We start from the raw sequence: 18,369 nt of genomic DNA, 5'->3' as shown, positions 1-18,369 counted from the left end.
AGTAAACTGTTGTTTTATCACTAATTTTGACTCATGTTAAATCATTATCAAGTTTTGTTCAGGGTGTGAAAAAAACAATTTGTTAAATGATGATTGTTGCCAATTTAAAGAACCGTTAGCAAAAAGAGATTAATCTTCACTTCATGAAAGATGTGTATCTCTCTGGGACACAGAAGAGAACTTACCGTTGCTGACCACTTTTCTACTCTCTCAGGAATGTACTTCTGAACTAACTGAACTCCAACAAAATATGATATCATGTAGCAGTTACTGGCTCCAATGGCAGAACACTGCAAATAAAACACAAGCAGTATTATTTCCTGAGGGCGCATTGAGTGATTGCCTGCAACTCACAAGCGCAAAGGTTTGAGCATGTCCAAAACTTTTCTACGTGAAATCCTATTTCATGAAAACAAACTCTTAAACTGTAGTGCCATAATTTGTTTGCAAAATGGTAATATCACAAAAAAGGTCATGGCTGGCAGCTCCCCAAAACCATTCAATTCAGATTCAATACCTGTTCACGTACAGTACAACAGGTGGAAGTTCATTTGATGGTCCAATCAAATCTTTTAAAATTACATTTTATTAATTTTAAAGACTTGTCTTTCAATCAGAGGGATGTTGGTTTGAATACCAGCCATGGTGTGTTTTCCTTCAGCAAAACATTTATGTACATTGTGCTACACTCAACCCAGGTGAGGTGAATGGGTACCCAGTAGGATTAATACACTGAGCACTGGAAGGCAGCTCGAGCTACAGCCCGGGTAATATTCATAATAACAATGCACCTCGGAATAGATTATTCTAGATAGATGGTGCTATATAAAAGCCTTAAATAATCTATTATTATTATTAAAGTGCAATATATCATCTAGGTTGGACTTAGTCTGCAGGCACAGGCCCTGTTTGAAACTTTGATCAAGTGGGTCTCCACGCAAAGACTAGCACATATAAATTCCAGAACGAGAGGGCCTTCAATACACAAGGCATCATAGGCTGCACATTCAGACCTATAACCTGATTGAACGGTGCAAACTAGGTTTGACCGCTTGTTTACTGGAAGCTTATGGACAATTCCACAGTCAGTCACATTACATTTTTATGTCAGTTTTATTACTTAATGGTGTCAGTTTTACAGGAGCAGGTCTTATTTTACAGGTTTGGAAGTTTCTGGTGTCTCATGAAAAATGGGCCAATCCCAAGAAGCGAGCTGTCATCAAGTTTCCGCCGCTGAAAGGCATGACCCCAGCTGAGACTTGCCATTCTATGACTGTAGCCCATCCAATTTCGTGGAATGAGTTGTGACTAGGGATGAGACTTGGGTTTATCATTGTCACCCTGAGACCAAGGAGCCGTCAAAACAATGGAAGGACCCTATTGGCACAGTCACATTTCCCCTACGGTTGCTATACGACTACAGTCCGACCTCTCTTATCCGGACACGTTGGGACCAGCACCAATCCGGATAAGGGATTTATCCGGATCTGGGAGACCCAATATTAAATACACGCAACTGCGCTGCCGGCTGCGCGTTTCCGTTTTACACCCTGGCGAAGGCATTTTCCGGAAAAGTAGCCAAAAAGCGACTAGTGAAGAGTCTACGTCTTCGTTTGTTTACATTATCAGCTGGGCGCGCGATCCAAAGTCCGCACCGAAGTTATCCGCAGAACATACCGTACTTGCAAATGCAACTGAGCTTATACTTTCCAGGTTCAATACGAATGTTTGCCTTGATCATTTGCCTTGCCGATTTGCTGATGTCTGTCTTTCTCTCTATCTGTCTATATATCTATCTCTCAAATTCTATCTCTATCTATGTAACTGCAGTATCTATCTATCTAATAATCTTCTCTGTCTCTCTCATTCTTTATCTAACATCTATTCTCTATCTCTATCTATCCATCCATCTGTCTGTCTTTCTCTATTTCTCTCTCTCTACCTACCTATGTAACTACAGTATCTATCTGTTAATTTGTCGCTCTTCTCTCTCATTCTTGATCTATCTGACATCTATCTATCTCTCAAATTCTCTATCTATCTCTCTATCCATCTATCTACCCATCTGTCTGTCTTTCTCTATTTTAACTAGAGTATCTATCTGTTAATTTGTTAATAATCTTCTCTGTCTCTCTCATTCTTTAATTATCTATTTAATATCTCTCTCTATCTATCTATCTATCCATCTGTCTGTCTTTCTCTTATTCTCTCTATCTATTTATCTATCTATTTTTTAACTTATCTATCAGTTAATTTGTTAATATTCTTTGTCTCTCTCCCTCTTTATCTATCTAACATCTATCTATCTCTCATCTATCTATCTCTATCTATCCATCTGTCTGTCTTTCTCTATTTCTCTCTATCTATATATCTATCTATCTATGTATCTATCTATCTGTTAATTTGTCTATCTTCTCTGTCTCTCTCATTCTTTGTCTTTCTATCTATCTAACATCTATCTATCTGTCTCTCAAATTCTCTATCTCTCTCCTTCTCTAGCATCTGTCTGTCTTTTTTCTCTCTTTCTCTTTGTCCGTCCATATTTCTATCTACAACATCTCTCTCTCTCTCTCTCTCTATTTATCTATCTATCTATCCTTCTCTCTCTCTCTTTCTCTCTCGATCTCCCTCTATATATCGACCTCTCTGTCTCTCCCCCTCTCTCTGTCTCTCCCCCTCTCTCTGTTTATCTATCTATCCATCCATCTCCCCCTCTTTCTCTCTCTTTCTATCTATCCACCTCTCTCTCTCTCCCTCTCTGTATTTCTATCTATCTATCTATCTGTCTATCTATCTATCTATCTGTCTGTCTATCTTGTCTCTATCTATTTATCAGTCTTCTATATCTATCTTTCGGCAGTGTATCAATCCATCAAACTTCAATTTGTCTTTCCATTATAAGTATCTGTTTATTTTGATTTTGTCTGCCATTCTATTCATTTAGTTAATAATTTATTTTTAGAAAAAAAAAATAAAATCATAAACAACGCGACTGCAAAAGCATGTTCGGATTTCACTCCTGACTGCCGCTCTCTCTGTACATGAAGTGCCGAGGAACTCTGTGCTCTGATCAGTAAGTACTGTGCAAATTGCATGCGGTGTGGTGGACTCGCCTGTATCGCACGCTGCATGCAACCAGCGATGTGTGTAGACTCTTCACTAGTCGCTTTTTGGCTACTTTTCCAGAAAATGCCTTCGCCAGGGTGTAAAACGGAAACGCGCCTGCCGGCTGCCTCCCCAGGCCACCGGCGGTAGCTACACTATTGTAGTGGGCGTGCGGTAAAGGCAATATTCACTGCAGGGTCAGTGCAAATTATAGGCAGTGTTTTTATGGAAATGAAAGCGATCGATGGATGGCCAAAACTCTTGGATAATTTACCTGCTAAAATGACTGAGGTATACATCGAGCAAACCTCGAAAGAAAGAGAATGACTCGATGAAACCAAGTTTTAAAATTAGATCATAGGGGCGGGTATCGCAGCTTCGCAATGTCAGCCATTGTTACACTGACTGTAGGCTCAAACATGATAGATGGCGCTGTCCGTATTGAGGCCTAAAGTTAGCTAGCAAGACATGCGTTGTTTTTCCCCCGAAGCGAAAAGAGAAACGTGATGAAATGTTTGCACTGCGCCCTGATTTACTGGAAATTATCATTCCTAAAGTTCTTTTGGTGATTTGGGTGAGATATTTTCATGAAAAATATGTTTAGTGTAGGGTGACCATGTCGGGAAATATATGTAATGAAAGTGAGTTTACGTATAGGATTGAATTTAGATTGAAATCTTATTTCCTCACGTACCGGTACTAGATTTTAAAAAAAAATCTCGGCAAGTGTGCGTCCGGATAATAGAGAGATCCGGATAAGGGGAGGCCGGATAAGAGAGGTCGGACTGTAGTTCAAAACAGCCGTTTAACATGTTTTTCGTACCAGCTACATAATGGGGGTTTGAAAAAAATTAGATTAGTAGGGGAAATGTGACGGCAGCATCAGTCATCAATCACAAAGAAGCCCAACTGAAGTTTGTTCATTTTCCATCAGACACTATGACACAGAAATTTCCAAACCTGTATTAACATAAGGCCTGCTCCTGTAAAACTGACACCATTAAGTAATAAAACTGACATAAAAACGTAATGTGACTGACTGTGGCATCGCCCATAAGCTTCCAGTGAACAAGCGGTCAAACCTAATGTAGTTTGCACCCTTCACTCAAGTTAAGGGTCTGAATGTGCAGCCTGTAATATCAGACTCAATATAGCTATGACCAAGAAATTCGGTTGGTAGGATTAGGAAATATGAAAGAATTTACGGACCAAATTTGCTCTTCATATCTTAATCCTTTCTATGTTAGGCTCAAAACTTTTCAGTCTCCCCTCATTCACACACATCATGCCCATTTCAAATATTAATTCATTGGAGTAGATATCAAACTGATCCTACTTACCAAACAAACTAAAAAGAGAGCGATGAAAAACGGGAATAAAAATCCTGATAATATACTCAGAAATATTGAACCTGGAATAGCAAAAGTTTGCAAACTGCAAAGATGAAAAATAGTTAAGGAAATAATCATAAAAAAATAATATATTTTTGTATGGTTCAATTCATATTTTTGCATGGTTCAGCATTGTTGCATAGCTCTGCATACTCGAGACGAGTCCATGTATGGTGTAATTACAGATTACAAAACCAGAACTTTCTTCAAAAGCTAAGAAATAAGGGTGCAAAAACAATAAACAGACCACCTGAATTTCCTAAGAAAAATGAAAATGGATGAAATAAAACAAGCACCGATATGACACATTTTCACTTCATAACAATGCAATATCACAATACAGTTAGGTCCCTAGTTACAGACTAGACTACTAGAAAATACTGAGGCAATATTTTAACGATAAAAGGATACAATATATATGTAATGAAGAAGGCAGCCATAACAGCAATGGAGTTTTGCTCGTTATAACGTGATAAGACCTTTCCTAAATCTTTGGCGTCATCCATTTTCCTTGGCAGTTTGATGTGTTCTATATCATCTCTGAAATACAAAGAAAATAATACTTTTTTAAACAAAATTTATTTACATATTTTCTTTGAAAGGGACATATTTTCTTTGAAAGGGACATATTTCTAGGTATTGTAATAACTAATGATAAAGGTTTGTTTTGAGACATAAAGCTTGAATCAGGTTAGGTAGATCTTGATAATTCACTTTTCTAAACCTGAATGTCATTGCTAGATAGAATGAAAAATTATTATATCATCAAAAAAACATGAATGAATTGATTATCTATATTTCTGATAAATACCAGTACACTTTACAATCAAAGGTTCAAATGTTGTAAGCAATCCAGGTCCGAGAAGTCTGCTTTTTTGTTTGGGGGGGGATAAAATCCCAAAATCACTTCTGAAGTGAAGAATGGGACAAATCTTTAGGATAATGATATAGTATAATCATATCTACCCAAGGTAGCCACTTCAGTTCGTAAAAATATTCTCTTAAAGGGGAAGTTCACCCTGAAGAAAACATTGTTGTAAAAATAGCAGAAAAAATAGTAAAAAATATTGGTGAAGGTTTGAGGAAAATCCGTTAGAGTAAGAAAGTTATTAGAGTTCAAAGTTATGGATTTGTGACGTCATAAACGAGCAGCTGCCCCATGTGTTATGTAATATAAAATGCATGAATTTCTATTTTGTATGGTTCCTGATGACTTAATTTTGTTTTCTATTCATGATCGGGTGTGAAGTGATTTGTCTATTGATATAAAAAAGGTACAGTGAAAACCATTTTCAATTTTCTGAGAAAATGACATTTCATTGATTTTTTAACATTCGCTATGTAGGAATGCTGCTAGCATATGACGTCACAAATCAAATAATTGAAATTCTAATAACTTTTTAATTATTTGATGAATTTTTCTCAAACCTTCGGCAATATTTTTTTTTTTTTTTTCTGCTATTTTTACAATAAACTTTTTGTCAGGGTGAACTTCCCCTTTAATGGGCCCTGCCTAACCCGATGTTAGCTGGGCTGCTTGGGCCTTCAAGCATTCCAGAAATTTCTTCTTAGTGGCTACCCTTTTAATTCACCTGGTGGGTGTTTTAAAAGCTGTTGGTAGGATACGAATGACTTTACCACCAGCCCCTTCTTGTGCTATAAAATGATACACCCCTATGTACTTCATTTAGGACATAAGAACATGTTCCAGTCGTTCGTAAAGTTGTGCATAACTTTATGAGCAGGTTTATGAAACACCCAGTTGGGTGTTCCATAAAGCTGTTCATAAGAGTGACTTTAAGAATGACTGGTGATCCTTTCTTACAAACAAAATGCTCACCAATGAACGTTTTGCTGTATGCCATTTACCACAAAAAAGGGTCACCAGTCATTCTTAAAGTCACTCTTACCTTACAAACAGCCTTATGAAACGGCCCCCCTGGGTGAATAGTGGCAAGTGTAGGTAAACACTTTGCCAAAGGACGCAAGTGCTGCAATGGGATTTGAATCCCGGAACTTGTGGTTAATAGTCTGGAGGCTTATCCACTCAGTCAAAATATCTCTAGGATGAAAATAAATTGTCAAGTACTCACTCATCTATTTCTGGGAAGCTCCAGTAGACCAAACCCATGACACAGACCGATAAAAAGAATATGAGGAGAACAATGAGAGCCGGTCGAGATGTCTGAACTTGGCTTGATTCTGCGGTCTTCACGCTGGGCACGTTCACACTCTCATCAATCACTCGGACATCTAATAGAGGGTAAAATGTACATTATGAGTATTGAAAAGAGATAAAAAAATCATAACTACATGTAATCTAACTTCTGGACCATATCAATAAAGAGAAACAATTACACTGGGGATTCGAGCTAGTGGCCCAAATTCACAAAGGTGGTTTTTAAAACCATCGGTCGAACCCATGGTTATGCAGATTTCCTGTATGAATTACACTTATTTACCTTGTCTATTAAAAAATGTCCAATGTTGATGCATGCTTTTGTCACTGTGCGCGAAATTGATGCCCGTTGCCATGGTTATCCAAGCTATCTTATTCATGAGTCCACTGTTTTGAATTAATGAGCCCACTCTTTAAACATTGGACTCATGAATAAAATAACATACTTAACCATGGCAACAGGCGTCAATTTCGCACAGTGACAAAAGCGTGAATCAACATTGGACATCTTTTAATAGACGCGGTAAATAAGCGTAATTTATACAGGAAATCTGTATAAACCATGGTTTCAATCGATGGTTTTAAAAATCACCTTTCTGTCCCCCCAAAAGATAAAAAGAGCCCTGGACATTACCTTTCACTACACTGTTAATGCTTATCCAATGTAAATATTTTGGCACTAGGCTTTGAAAAATAGCCCCCCCAAAAAAATTCAAAAAATATAATTTATTGCCTGATATCAATAAATAAAATTTTGAAAATAATTATAATTACCAACGCATTCGCATAATGCTTTAATATTTGTGACTCCTGCCTTATAATAAAGAGTTCTGGGTCTGCAAGCCAAGGATTGTATCAGCCTGTTATTACAGGGAGTAGTATTCTTTCTCCTCTTGTTGCCAATATAACTTTTTCAAACTTTTTGTATTAATGGCAATAATCTGCATTCATCTTTTAACCGGAGAGTACTTTCCACCGACTATCTTCATAGTTTCTTTCAAATAGTTGCCTTATTTTGAACATGAAATCATTTTAAACTAGTTATGCTTTCCAATCCACCCCCCCCCATATTTCCCCAAAGAAGAGTGCTAATATTAATAAGAAAACATTGAACAAATACATGCACCTTTACCATTTGTTTCTTGAGTTGGTAGACTCTGGTCCAGTCTTTCATCCATTCTTTGGTCCATCTTTTGACCTTCTCTGGACTTCCTCCGTAAGTTATATCTGGTCTGTTCCATCTTGAATTCTTTTGACAAATTAACTGCAGGCTCCAAACCCTACACTGAGAACGAACAACATGCATAATATCACAAGAGTACAATTATGAATTTCAATCTATAACAAAAACAAAGTGATAATAAAGTCAAACCATGACTCTCTTTTTTTTACAACAATATAGAAATTAAAGTTTAAATACAGCTTCTCCTGATGCCTAGTGTGACTGAAACTGAGAAATCAAGGAAAAAAGGGAATAAAATAATTTCTACACTATCGATTTCATTTTCGGAAAGAGTTCCATATGCACCCCCACCAAAAATTACAAAAGATTGTTGAGACTTCCGGTTCGTTCACTTCAGATTTTTCTATCATTCTTTTACTGTTGCTTACCTTTGTTGGGACTCAAACTCACCTCGTTTTATCTGCAGTCAAGACCTTTCCCACTCTGCTAGCGAGAAGCGCTGATTCCGGAAGGGGTATTTTAACGATTAACAGCTGATAGTTCGACTAGTCTTGACTCACAGACCTTTTAGTGACTGAATAAACCAATGTCTATGGACAATTACACGCACGAGATCTTGCTCAAAATATGAAGGAATAAAGCCATATTTTGGTATGTATATTTCAATTCCCCCCCTCATATATGTTCTATATTATTCTGAACCTCCTCCATGTTTTTATTTTCATTTTTAGTAGTGGGGGTGCATATGGAACTCTTACCTCATTTTCAAACAAGAATTCATTAAACATAATGAGAAAAATATTATGAAAAGACGGAGATTATGAACGTTACGGATGCACGCATCCTTAACGTTGGGGAAGAACGATAGGAAACAAGATGGCGGCGTAAAAAACATTGGGCAAGTCTCCTCCGTCTTTTCATCTTTTTCTCATTTTTTTATGAATTCTTGTTTTAAAAATAAAATCGATAGCGTAGAAATGTCGGAAATGAAGTTGTATTCCATTTACATTATTTAGGGCTCGAGTCTAGATCAGTTAGAAGAAGAAATCTCGGGGGCAAAAGTTTCAGGTTTTTTTTATCAGTAGAGGCGCACGGCCAATATTGGAGACTGTCTCCCATAAGAGAGATTATCTCCAATATCAGAGACTTTCATAAAGAATTTTGGTATCCGATTTCAGAGACAGTCTCCAGTTTTGGAGACCAATTTTCTTTGTTTACAGTTGCTTAAAAAGGATTACCTTGGCGGCAAATAAAAATGTGATAAGCAGATTCCTCATGAAATATTACCCCTTTTCACCGTCTACTTTAAAAATTCACCGTCTACTTTTGTTTTTATAAGGATTTTTTTTGTCATCCACACACAAAACAAATGGGCTTCTGACCTCGGTGGAACAAAAGTTTGGGTGGAAAAAATCATACTTTTGTTGGTGTTGTGTCTTTTGTTCTTTTGCAAAGCAAGTCTCCAATATGGGAGATTGTCTCCCTTATTGGAGAGAGTCTCCCATATTCCACTCTAGGCGACACCGCAATACTTACCCGTGTTAAGAAACTGGGACTCCACTCACGCGCATTTGGGCCGCCCTAGCTTAGAACTAAGCTTTGTTTCACGAAAAATTGAATATTCTTATAATTCAATAAATGTTACTAATTACATTAGTACTGTTAAATCGGTACTCACCGGTTCTTTTCTTGAATTTTCTGGCAATTTCCCACGCTTCTGGCTACAATTCTGCGATAAATTCTGTCGCCATAGACTGCTATACATGTACATGCAACTTTATTTATAAATGGAGCGCCCCTTACGAGAGTCGCTAATGCCGCGGAAAAATTGTTAGGCATTTTGGCCTGTGATCAAGGCGTTCTTCTGTTCTATTTTTTTATAGGTGGTCAATTCCAGCCAAATGTTGCATTTTTCCATTTTCAAAAATTTCTTTTCGGAGCAATTTTGTTTAAACTGTATAATTATACAGTTTAAGGTTTACAAAAACACACTTATATTTACTATACCCTCATTCATTCATAAAATACGCAATGTACACTCTGTTGCATTGTGGTACTAAGATTTCATAGAAAATGTACAACTTTCACCCATCCTTGGCTCCTGGCAAGCAAAGGGTGCTGATGAAAAATCCCACTGTCCATGTGACCTCCAAGCAATAATTCACCATTAGCTGTATTGTTTTACACGCTGCAGTGAAACTATGAGGCACAAAATACATTTCAAGGTGTGTATGTTTGATGTCCCATAAGTCACAGTTTTGAGCATTAAGTTTCCCTCATATGCTGCCATAGACTCCTGGAGACAAGTATTGGACTTTTTTATCTACCATAGTACATGCTTGCTTCAACAAATCAAGCTGCATCTGTATTGGACTTGAAATAGCTATACTGGGTAGACATACATTTCAGTCCCATAAGTCACATGTCCCATAAGTCACATATACAGTTCGTAAACCATGCCACCTTAAAGCTGTCCATGACAGCAAAGAGAGAGACAAGAATGCTTAAAAGCTGGAGAACAGTATGCTGACTGTCAGAAAAAACAGTCTGAATATCAAAGGCAGTGCATTGAACAACAAAAAATAAGTTTGCATTGTGTGCCCAGTCCAGAAAGAAGGAGAAAACTGAATATGATCGCTAAAATGCAAAGCTGAGTGCAGGTGAATTGGGTTTGTTTCACCCTAGCTTTTAGTCATTTTTTAGGTCCAGATCATTCTCTTGGTTTTCTTGTCCCCTTAGAGTGTGCATCAACTGTTTTACATATGATGTGAACTTGGTATATACACGTAGTTCCATGGAAACTATTAAAACCTATGTCAATGTCCCATCAGTCACAAATTTTGTAGTTGAGCGACCCTCTGGATCCTGTCAAAATAAGAGCACCAGTCCTCAGATGCATTTAAGGCTACCATGAGCAGAGCTATTAAAGCCCCTGTAAATGCCAAAAAATTGTTCAGAAGCTTGCAATCAAGTTTTCTCAGAATCATTCCTGCCGCCTGCCAATAGAAAGGAACATGCGCATTTAAAGAGGACCAAAGGGTGGTGTCATAATGTCATGAACATCGAATCGCCGGTTCTAAACCTAGTCGCAGCTGCATGATCGTCTTACACATTTGTATTTGCAAAAATAATGATTTGTTTTGTCCTTGGTTGTTACCATCATTCTGATAGTCGTAAAAGGGCACTGGTTTATAAAGCTTTTCGTAACTTAAGAGCGACTTTAAGAACAACCGATGATCCTTGTGGTAAATGTCATCATAAATTGGCAATGTTTTAGCATATAAGAAAGGATCACTAGTCATTCTGAAAAGTTGCTCCTAACTTACAACAGCTTTATGAAATGGCCCCAGGTTATTTTGTTTAGAACCAGGCCGCCATTACACCATGACAACTAACATCACTTTGGTACTCTACAAATGATGATGTCCTTACAGGCATTCAGAATTTCTATGAAAGAGATGACATATCAACCCAAGCAGCTGGCAAAAAAAGAAGTTGTGATAGGGTGCATCCCCATGGTATATTTTTTAACCAACATTTTTTGTATTGCCTGAAGTGTATAGTTAATGAATCTTGATGTTCCCTTTGTCAAATCGTGTCCCATGGGGTTCCAAATTGGCAATTTTGGCAGCCATCTTGGATTTTTCATGAAAATCAATTATTTTCATATTTTTTGCACAGACAATGGTAAATCTTCCATGTAAATGAATACACTTTACAAGTATACATGTACATGCAGTTTAGATAGTAGAAAGCGATTGCAACTGTTTTCTAGACAGTCCAGTTAATGAATTTTTTAAAAAGAATTTATGCCAAAATTTTAATATTTTTTGTCAAAAATTTGCCTGTGCACTGATATCCATCTGTTTTATCATAAACATCAACAGCTAATGAAAAATATGAAAAATATGAGCATTTGACACAAAAGAGAGTATATTAACAAGAATATTGATTTACTTCATGGCAGCATTAATGTCTTAATTTCTCACATGTAATACACTGTAGTGTAAAGGTCATTTTCTTACCATACTGTATGAGACAGATAGAGAAAAGCAACATTTATTTGTCCTATCTGTAACAAATATGTCATATCATTATGTCCCATCAGTCACAATTGAAAGTGTGTACATTCTTTCTAATTGTTCATTTTTCATCTGTTTGCTAAATATTTATGATTGTAATTGTTTATTGATTATTTTCTACTTATTTGATTACAGTTCTTAAAACTTGATGACAAGTTAGGAAGCTTTTTTTTTGGTTAATGTTCCCTTTATATAAATGAACTGCGTGAAAAGATGTTTCTGCCCTTTGCTGAATTTATTTCTGATACAATGGCATGAATTATTAAGGGTGTCATCTTATTAGGAAATATTTATTCATGCTGAAATTAAGTTTGACTTAAAAAGTCATCGCGAGGAAATGTTAATTCCATGAAATGAGATAGGGTCCCATCAGTCACATTCACTTGTCCCATAAGTCACACACGATTGCACACAACTACTGAAACAAATGAAATGAATCAAGTCCAATTCAAGTACTGTTAGTGAGCCCTATCACTAGTTAATCTCCAAGCCCAAATCTAAAGACATTGTCATAAAACTGAGATAGATATGGCACTTTGAACAAAAGAGCCCAATTTGTGTGGTCCATCAATGTCCCATAAGTCACAATGACATTTCTGAATATCTAGCACCCTATGCAACCAAGCTGAAAGCATACATTTTTGTATATAGTAAGTTTAAGTATTCTTCTTTCAGTTTAATAAAGTAAATTCATGTTTGTGCAGCTACTATTTCAGATATGCACCTCAGTTATGTGGAAAAAAGTATCAAATGTCCCATAAGTCACAATGGAATTGACCAGGTATGAGATCAAAATCACAGCGACTATTCACACTGTTCCATAATGATTCCGAAAGGAGGTGCAACACCCCCCACCAACATGGGCGCAAATCCCAGGGGGACACTTTCCCCTAACCCAAAATAGTAGGGGGCACATTATCAAATGTCCCCCTACTATTTTTGTTCTTTTATATATGATGGAAAGAAATAGGCCTACATCATTTAAATCGAAATAAAACATGTATTTCGGACGAGACGACCTTCTTTTGGGGGTGATAAACCTTTTTTGTTTTTGTTTGTTAGTTCGTTTTTGTTGTTTTTTTTTGCCTGTTTTCCAGCCCCTGGTCCCCTACCTTAGATTTCCGCCCTTGCCTCCCACTACTCTTGATATTGTTTGCGAATCTGTTTTGTAAACTAAAGGGGAATTTCACCCTGATAAAAAGATGATGAAAATATGAGAAAAAAAATCATTTCAAAATATCAATGAAGGTGTTATTTCACAAAAAATGGAGTTGATATAATTTAGAATGCTTGATTTATTGTGACGTCTATAACGAGCAGTTGCTCTATCCTAAATATAAAATGCCCAAATTTTCCATTTTTAATGGTCCGTAATGACCCACTTTTTTTCTTTTTGATAACAAGTATGAAGTTATCTATTGATATACTATATGTACCATAAAAATCATTATCATGTATTTCTTGACATTTCATTTACTTTTTTACCATAATAATAGCTGCTTGCAAAGGCCTACGCCGTCACAAAAATATCTTACCTTTTAAAAAAAAATTGGTGGGGGATGGATATTCCTCGAACGCATACCAATTTTTTATTTTTTCTGCTATTTTCATAATAAACTTTGAATGAATTCAACTTTGCACTACTTAATTTTTTCAAAGACAAAATTACATCTCGTCATCATCATCATCACCACTATCATTATCATCATCATCATCACCACAACCGTCACCACAACCATCATCATCACCAAGATAATTTTCATCATCATCATTGATATCATCATCTTTCTTTTTTTTTCCTTTATTTTTTCCCCATCCCTTCTTTTTTTTCTTCCAATATTCCTCCTTTTTTTTAGAGCGGCACACGCCACGCTCCCTCACTGATTATCCGCCTCTATATGCTTGGTGTTGTATAAATTGGCGGATACCTCATAAAATGAAATAAAAGAGAAAATAAGGAAAGGGAAAAAGTAAGAAGAAAAAGAAGATGAGGAGAAAAAAAAGAAAGCCAAACAAATGAGACAAAACAATGTCAAAATTTCGTAATAAAGTCTTCTACGTCAGTTTAATGTTTTCATTGAAATGAGAACAAAAAAAGAATTATAACCATAGGCGGCGGAAGCGGGGGACGGGCGGGACGTGTCCCCCCTAAATTTGAGGAGGGGGGACAGTCCCCCCCACCCTAAATTTGTTGTTGATGACTTTTTTTTTCTTTTTTTTTCCTTGTCAATTTATTTTCCTACGTCCCCCCTAAAATGTTTGGGTTGAGAGCCTTTTTTTTTTGCTTGTCAAAATTTTTTTGGGTTGTCCCCTCCTAAAATTTAGGGCTTCCGCCGCCAATGATTGAAACAATGAAGTAAAAAGGACTACATCATAGTGTAAAGAAATAGAGGGAAGCTGCGAGACAATAAAAAGGTTGAAAAAGAAAAAAATATGAAAACACAAAGCTCTCACAACATGAGCATAATAACAAATTGGGAATAAGCGAGGACAAGTAGCTGAGGGACCCCCCCCCCAACTCTCTCTCTCTAGTTATCTATCTATCTATCCGACTCGATTATATAAGAGAAGAATTTACTAATCAAAATATTACGATCAAAAAGCACGAGCTGATATTTTTTTATAAATATTCAAAACTGATAGAGAGACGCAATCGAATTATTCGATAAAGTTGTATCTCAACATTAAAATGTGACAGGCGCAACGCATGAGCTAAAGCTTATAGGCCTACACCGATAAAAAATTTGACATTTTAAGTATTTTTGGTAATCATGAAAAAGATTGATATTTCATGAAAGAAAGCTCAAATCCCGAGGAGGAATATTTTTATGAACTGACTTTAAAAAAACTGTGGTAAGCCCCATTTAATATTTGATTATAAGTCGAATAAAACAGTAAAAGCTGAAAAACGTTCGCGTGATATTCGGCAAGCCCCCTCCCCCCCATAAAAAAAATAACTAGAAAAGGGAAAGTCTTTTTGTCCACGTGATATTTGGCAACCCCCCCCAAAAAAAATAAATAAATAAATAAAAAAAAGTTTTAACTATAATAATGATCGAAGGTAATTTTGTCTCGCGTAGAACTGGATAAATGAAAAAAAAGATTGTCACTAAAAAAATGAAGGTAATTTTGACCCACGTAAAATTTGGCGAGCCCCCCCCAAAAAAAAAAAAGGAAAAAAGGTTTTAACAAGCAAACAAAGCTAAAAAGAGAAAGAAGAGACAAGAATATGAACGAAATATCCCCATTACAAATAATGCTGTGATCATCATAAGGGAGGGGTCACATAACTAGTATGAACAACAACATAGTATGAACAACGTATTTAATTCCAAAATATTTACTATAAATCTCAATAGGGGGATCGGGCAGAAATGCTCACCCCCACCCCCCCCCCCCCCCCCCCCCCGATCCGCCACTGATTCCAATCAATAATGACATTTATCTGCAATACTGATACTTTGAAATCAAGATACTGAAGATTGATACGCTTTACATAAATTATGAACGTCTGACAAAAAGATAATCTACCGATCACCTGACCGATCAGCTGACCAGTTCGTGTATCACTTCGGAGTTGATCACTCGTCGCAGCTGTGTGGAACGCTCACCGAAAATCAACAAAAAGGGCCTGAAATGTAAGTTTAATAGTAGGCCTAATTCATTTTAATTTCAACTCATTTTTTTAAGTAATAAATGTCTTCCCACCAAATGAAAGTCATATCGCATAACTCCAATTTGTATTAGGCGTGCATTTACCAAAGTCTTGGGTTTGAAATCAGAACTGAATTGTCTAACCCATAATTTGGGTAATGTCACCTATGAGGTCCATACATGTTAATGTTTGGACCTCATTGGTACTAGGAGTGCCATATTCTGATATTGGCCGTGCGCCTCTACTGTTTATGGGAAGAAATTCCTGGCTCCGTGGGTGCAGAGTAAGAATACGTTAGTAAATTAGACCCTGTGAATTAGACCCTGCCTGCATCTAAATCGCAACATAGCTAGCATAAATGAAATCCTCGTGTAACACTTGCCTGCCTATGAAGGATTTTAATAGGAATGTCACCCTCACTTCCCTACTCTGCTATTTAAAGTAAATGTAGATTTCTAGATATAGACTCTGACTTAGGTGGACTTGTGGCTTTATCATCATGTAAACTGTCCGGAGCTCTAGTAAACTCGCAGTTCACAGCCTTCTGCAAACCTAGAAGCTTAGATGTAACATGCCTAGAAAGCCGAAATTCCCATGTGGGGCATGCAAAAGAGCAGTAACATGGAAAACAAAGGCAATCCAGTGCGAAGGGGTATGCAATCAGTGGTTTCACGCACACTGCGTACACTTCAACACAGCGGAGTACAACGCAGTCGGGAACAGCTCTGTTGTGTGGATCTGCAACATGTGCGGCATGCACAATATCAGCATGTCTAACCTTGAACTCAAAGCTGACACTGATAGCTACAACCCCTTCAACCACTTAACCATTGGAGATGAAGATATATCCTTGCCTACTGATAAGGATGAAAATGAACAGGATAGAGCTTCAGAGACATCAATTCTGAGTATTGGTCCTCCAGCATCAACCTCTACTCCCATTAGACGGAAGGAGAAACCCACTACTGCAAAGAAGCCTCGACCGAGGGCACTCAAGATACTTAATGTAAACTGCCAGAGTATCAGAGCGAAGAAACAGACATTTCTACTCCTTATCAAGGATCATGAGCCAGATATCATTGTCGGGACTGAATCCTGGTTGAAGCCAGATATTTGCAGCAGTGAGGTGTTCCCTACTCATACGTATAACATCGAACGTCGAGACAGACCCGGCGATGCACATGGAGGAGTTTTCATCGCAACCAAAAAAGAATTCATGGCTGTAAGGGAAGTTGAACTTGAGACAGACTGTGAGATTCTGTGGTGTAGAATTGATCTGGCTGGAGCAAAGACTCTGCATGTTGCAGCATTTTACAGACCACATGAAAGAGATGCAGACAGCCTTACTGAACTAGAGCGGTCACTAAACAGACTTCCTCCGACTCATTCGGTGATTGTTGCTGGAGACTTCAATCTACCTGGTTGGAACTGGGAGGACAATGTGATCGGCAACTGTAGGAACCCAGCCCTACATCAGAAGTTTGGCACAATCATCGAGGATCGCGGCCTCACGCAAATTGTCAGAGAGCCAACCAGAGGACGAAATGTGCTGGACCTCGTTCTCACGAACAACCCTACGTTAGTCCTTGATAGCCAAGTGGTGCCTGGAGTGTCTGATCATGACTGTCCTCTCATCATCGTCGACATGAAAGCAACGAGACGCAATTCGAAGCAGAGAAAAGTCCTGCTCTACGGAAAGGCAGACTGGAAGGAGTTCGAAAAAGTCATGATATCTGCATGGGAGGAGATTGAAAGCAAAATCGACACTTCAACACTGAATGACCTGTGGATGACCTTCAAAAACGCAATCACGAAGGGAGTAGAAAACTTCATTCCCCACAAAATGACACACCCTAAAGGCAGTCTACCCTGGGTCACCAACCATGTCAGACGACTCATCAAAAAGAAAGACAGAGTATGGAAGAAATACAGGCACCACAGAAATAACAACCAGGGTCCCATCCCACACAACATGGAGGTGGAGCTGCAGAACACCAAGCGTACACTCCAAGCTGAACTCAGAAAAGCATACTGGAATTACCTTGAGTCAATCTTCACTGTGGATGAAAAGGATGATGAAACAGCTGAGTTCAATTCTATGAAACGCTTCTGGCGTTTTATCAAGCACAACCGGACGGACAACACTGGGATAGCAGAGCTGAAATATGAGGGACGGAGAGTGACAGACTCCACTGCCAAAGCTGATATTATCAATCAGCAATTCCAGAAGGTTTTCACCAATGAATTGCCAGTCCTGCCACATCTCTTGCCTGATGCATCACCATACCCAGACATGCCAGAGATCATCATAACAACCAATGGTGTGGAGAAACTTCTGAAGAGCCTCAAGATTCACAAGGCACCAGGACCTGATGGCATATCACCTCAAGTTCTGAAGAAGCTTTCCAATGTCATCGCCCCAATTCTGACCACTATCTTCAGGATCTCTTACAACACTGGTCAGATACCAGACGATTGGCGAGAGGCCAATGTAGTGCCTATCTACAAGAAAGGCGACAAAACAGACCCATCAAACTACAGACCAATCTCACTCACATGTATCTGTTGTAAGCTGCTTGAACATATTGTAGCCAGCAACATAATGAAACATAGCAGTGCAAACAACATCCTTCATCCTCTGCAACACGGCTTCCAACAAAACAAGTCCTGCGAGCTACAACTGCTGGGATTTATCTCTGACCTTTACAAGAACCTTGATCAAAGCCTCCAGACTGATGTCCTTGTCATGGATTTTAGCAAGGCATTCGACAAGG

The 18,369-nt window shown here is 37.9% G+C and overlaps 1 protein-coding gene across 1 annotated transcript in view; it reads right to left on the bottom strand.

Moving 5' to 3' along the window:
- The window catches only part of LOC121421012 (transmembrane protein 41B-like), a 38,749-nt gene that overhangs the window by 1,806 nt on the left and 18,574 nt on the right, over positions 1-18,369 (bottom strand). Inside the window, exons 2-6 of the mRNA XM_041615596.1 lie at positions 7,808-7,960; positions 6,590-6,749; positions 4,908-5,036; positions 4,446-4,539; positions 186-290 (exon numbers count right to left, since the gene is read on the bottom strand). Coding sequence (XP_041471530.1) covers positions 186-290; positions 4,446-4,539; positions 4,908-5,036; positions 6,590-6,749; positions 7,808-7,916 — 597 coding nt within the window. The 5' untranslated portion in view covers positions 7,917-7,960. The remainder of the gene's footprint in view (positions 1-185; positions 291-4,445; positions 4,540-4,907; positions 5,037-6,589; positions 6,750-7,807; positions 7,961-18,369) is intronic.

This window comes from Lytechinus variegatus, chromosome 9 (assembly GCF_018143015.1).
Source record: "Lytechinus variegatus isolate NC3 chromosome 9, Lvar_3.0, whole genome shotgun sequence".
NCBI classification, from domain to species: Eukaryota; Metazoa; Echinodermata; class Echinoidea; order Temnopleuroida; family Toxopneustidae; genus Lytechinus; species Lytechinus variegatus.
Note: the sequence above shows the minus strand (reverse complement) of the source record. Positions and strands in the feature narration are given on the sequence as shown.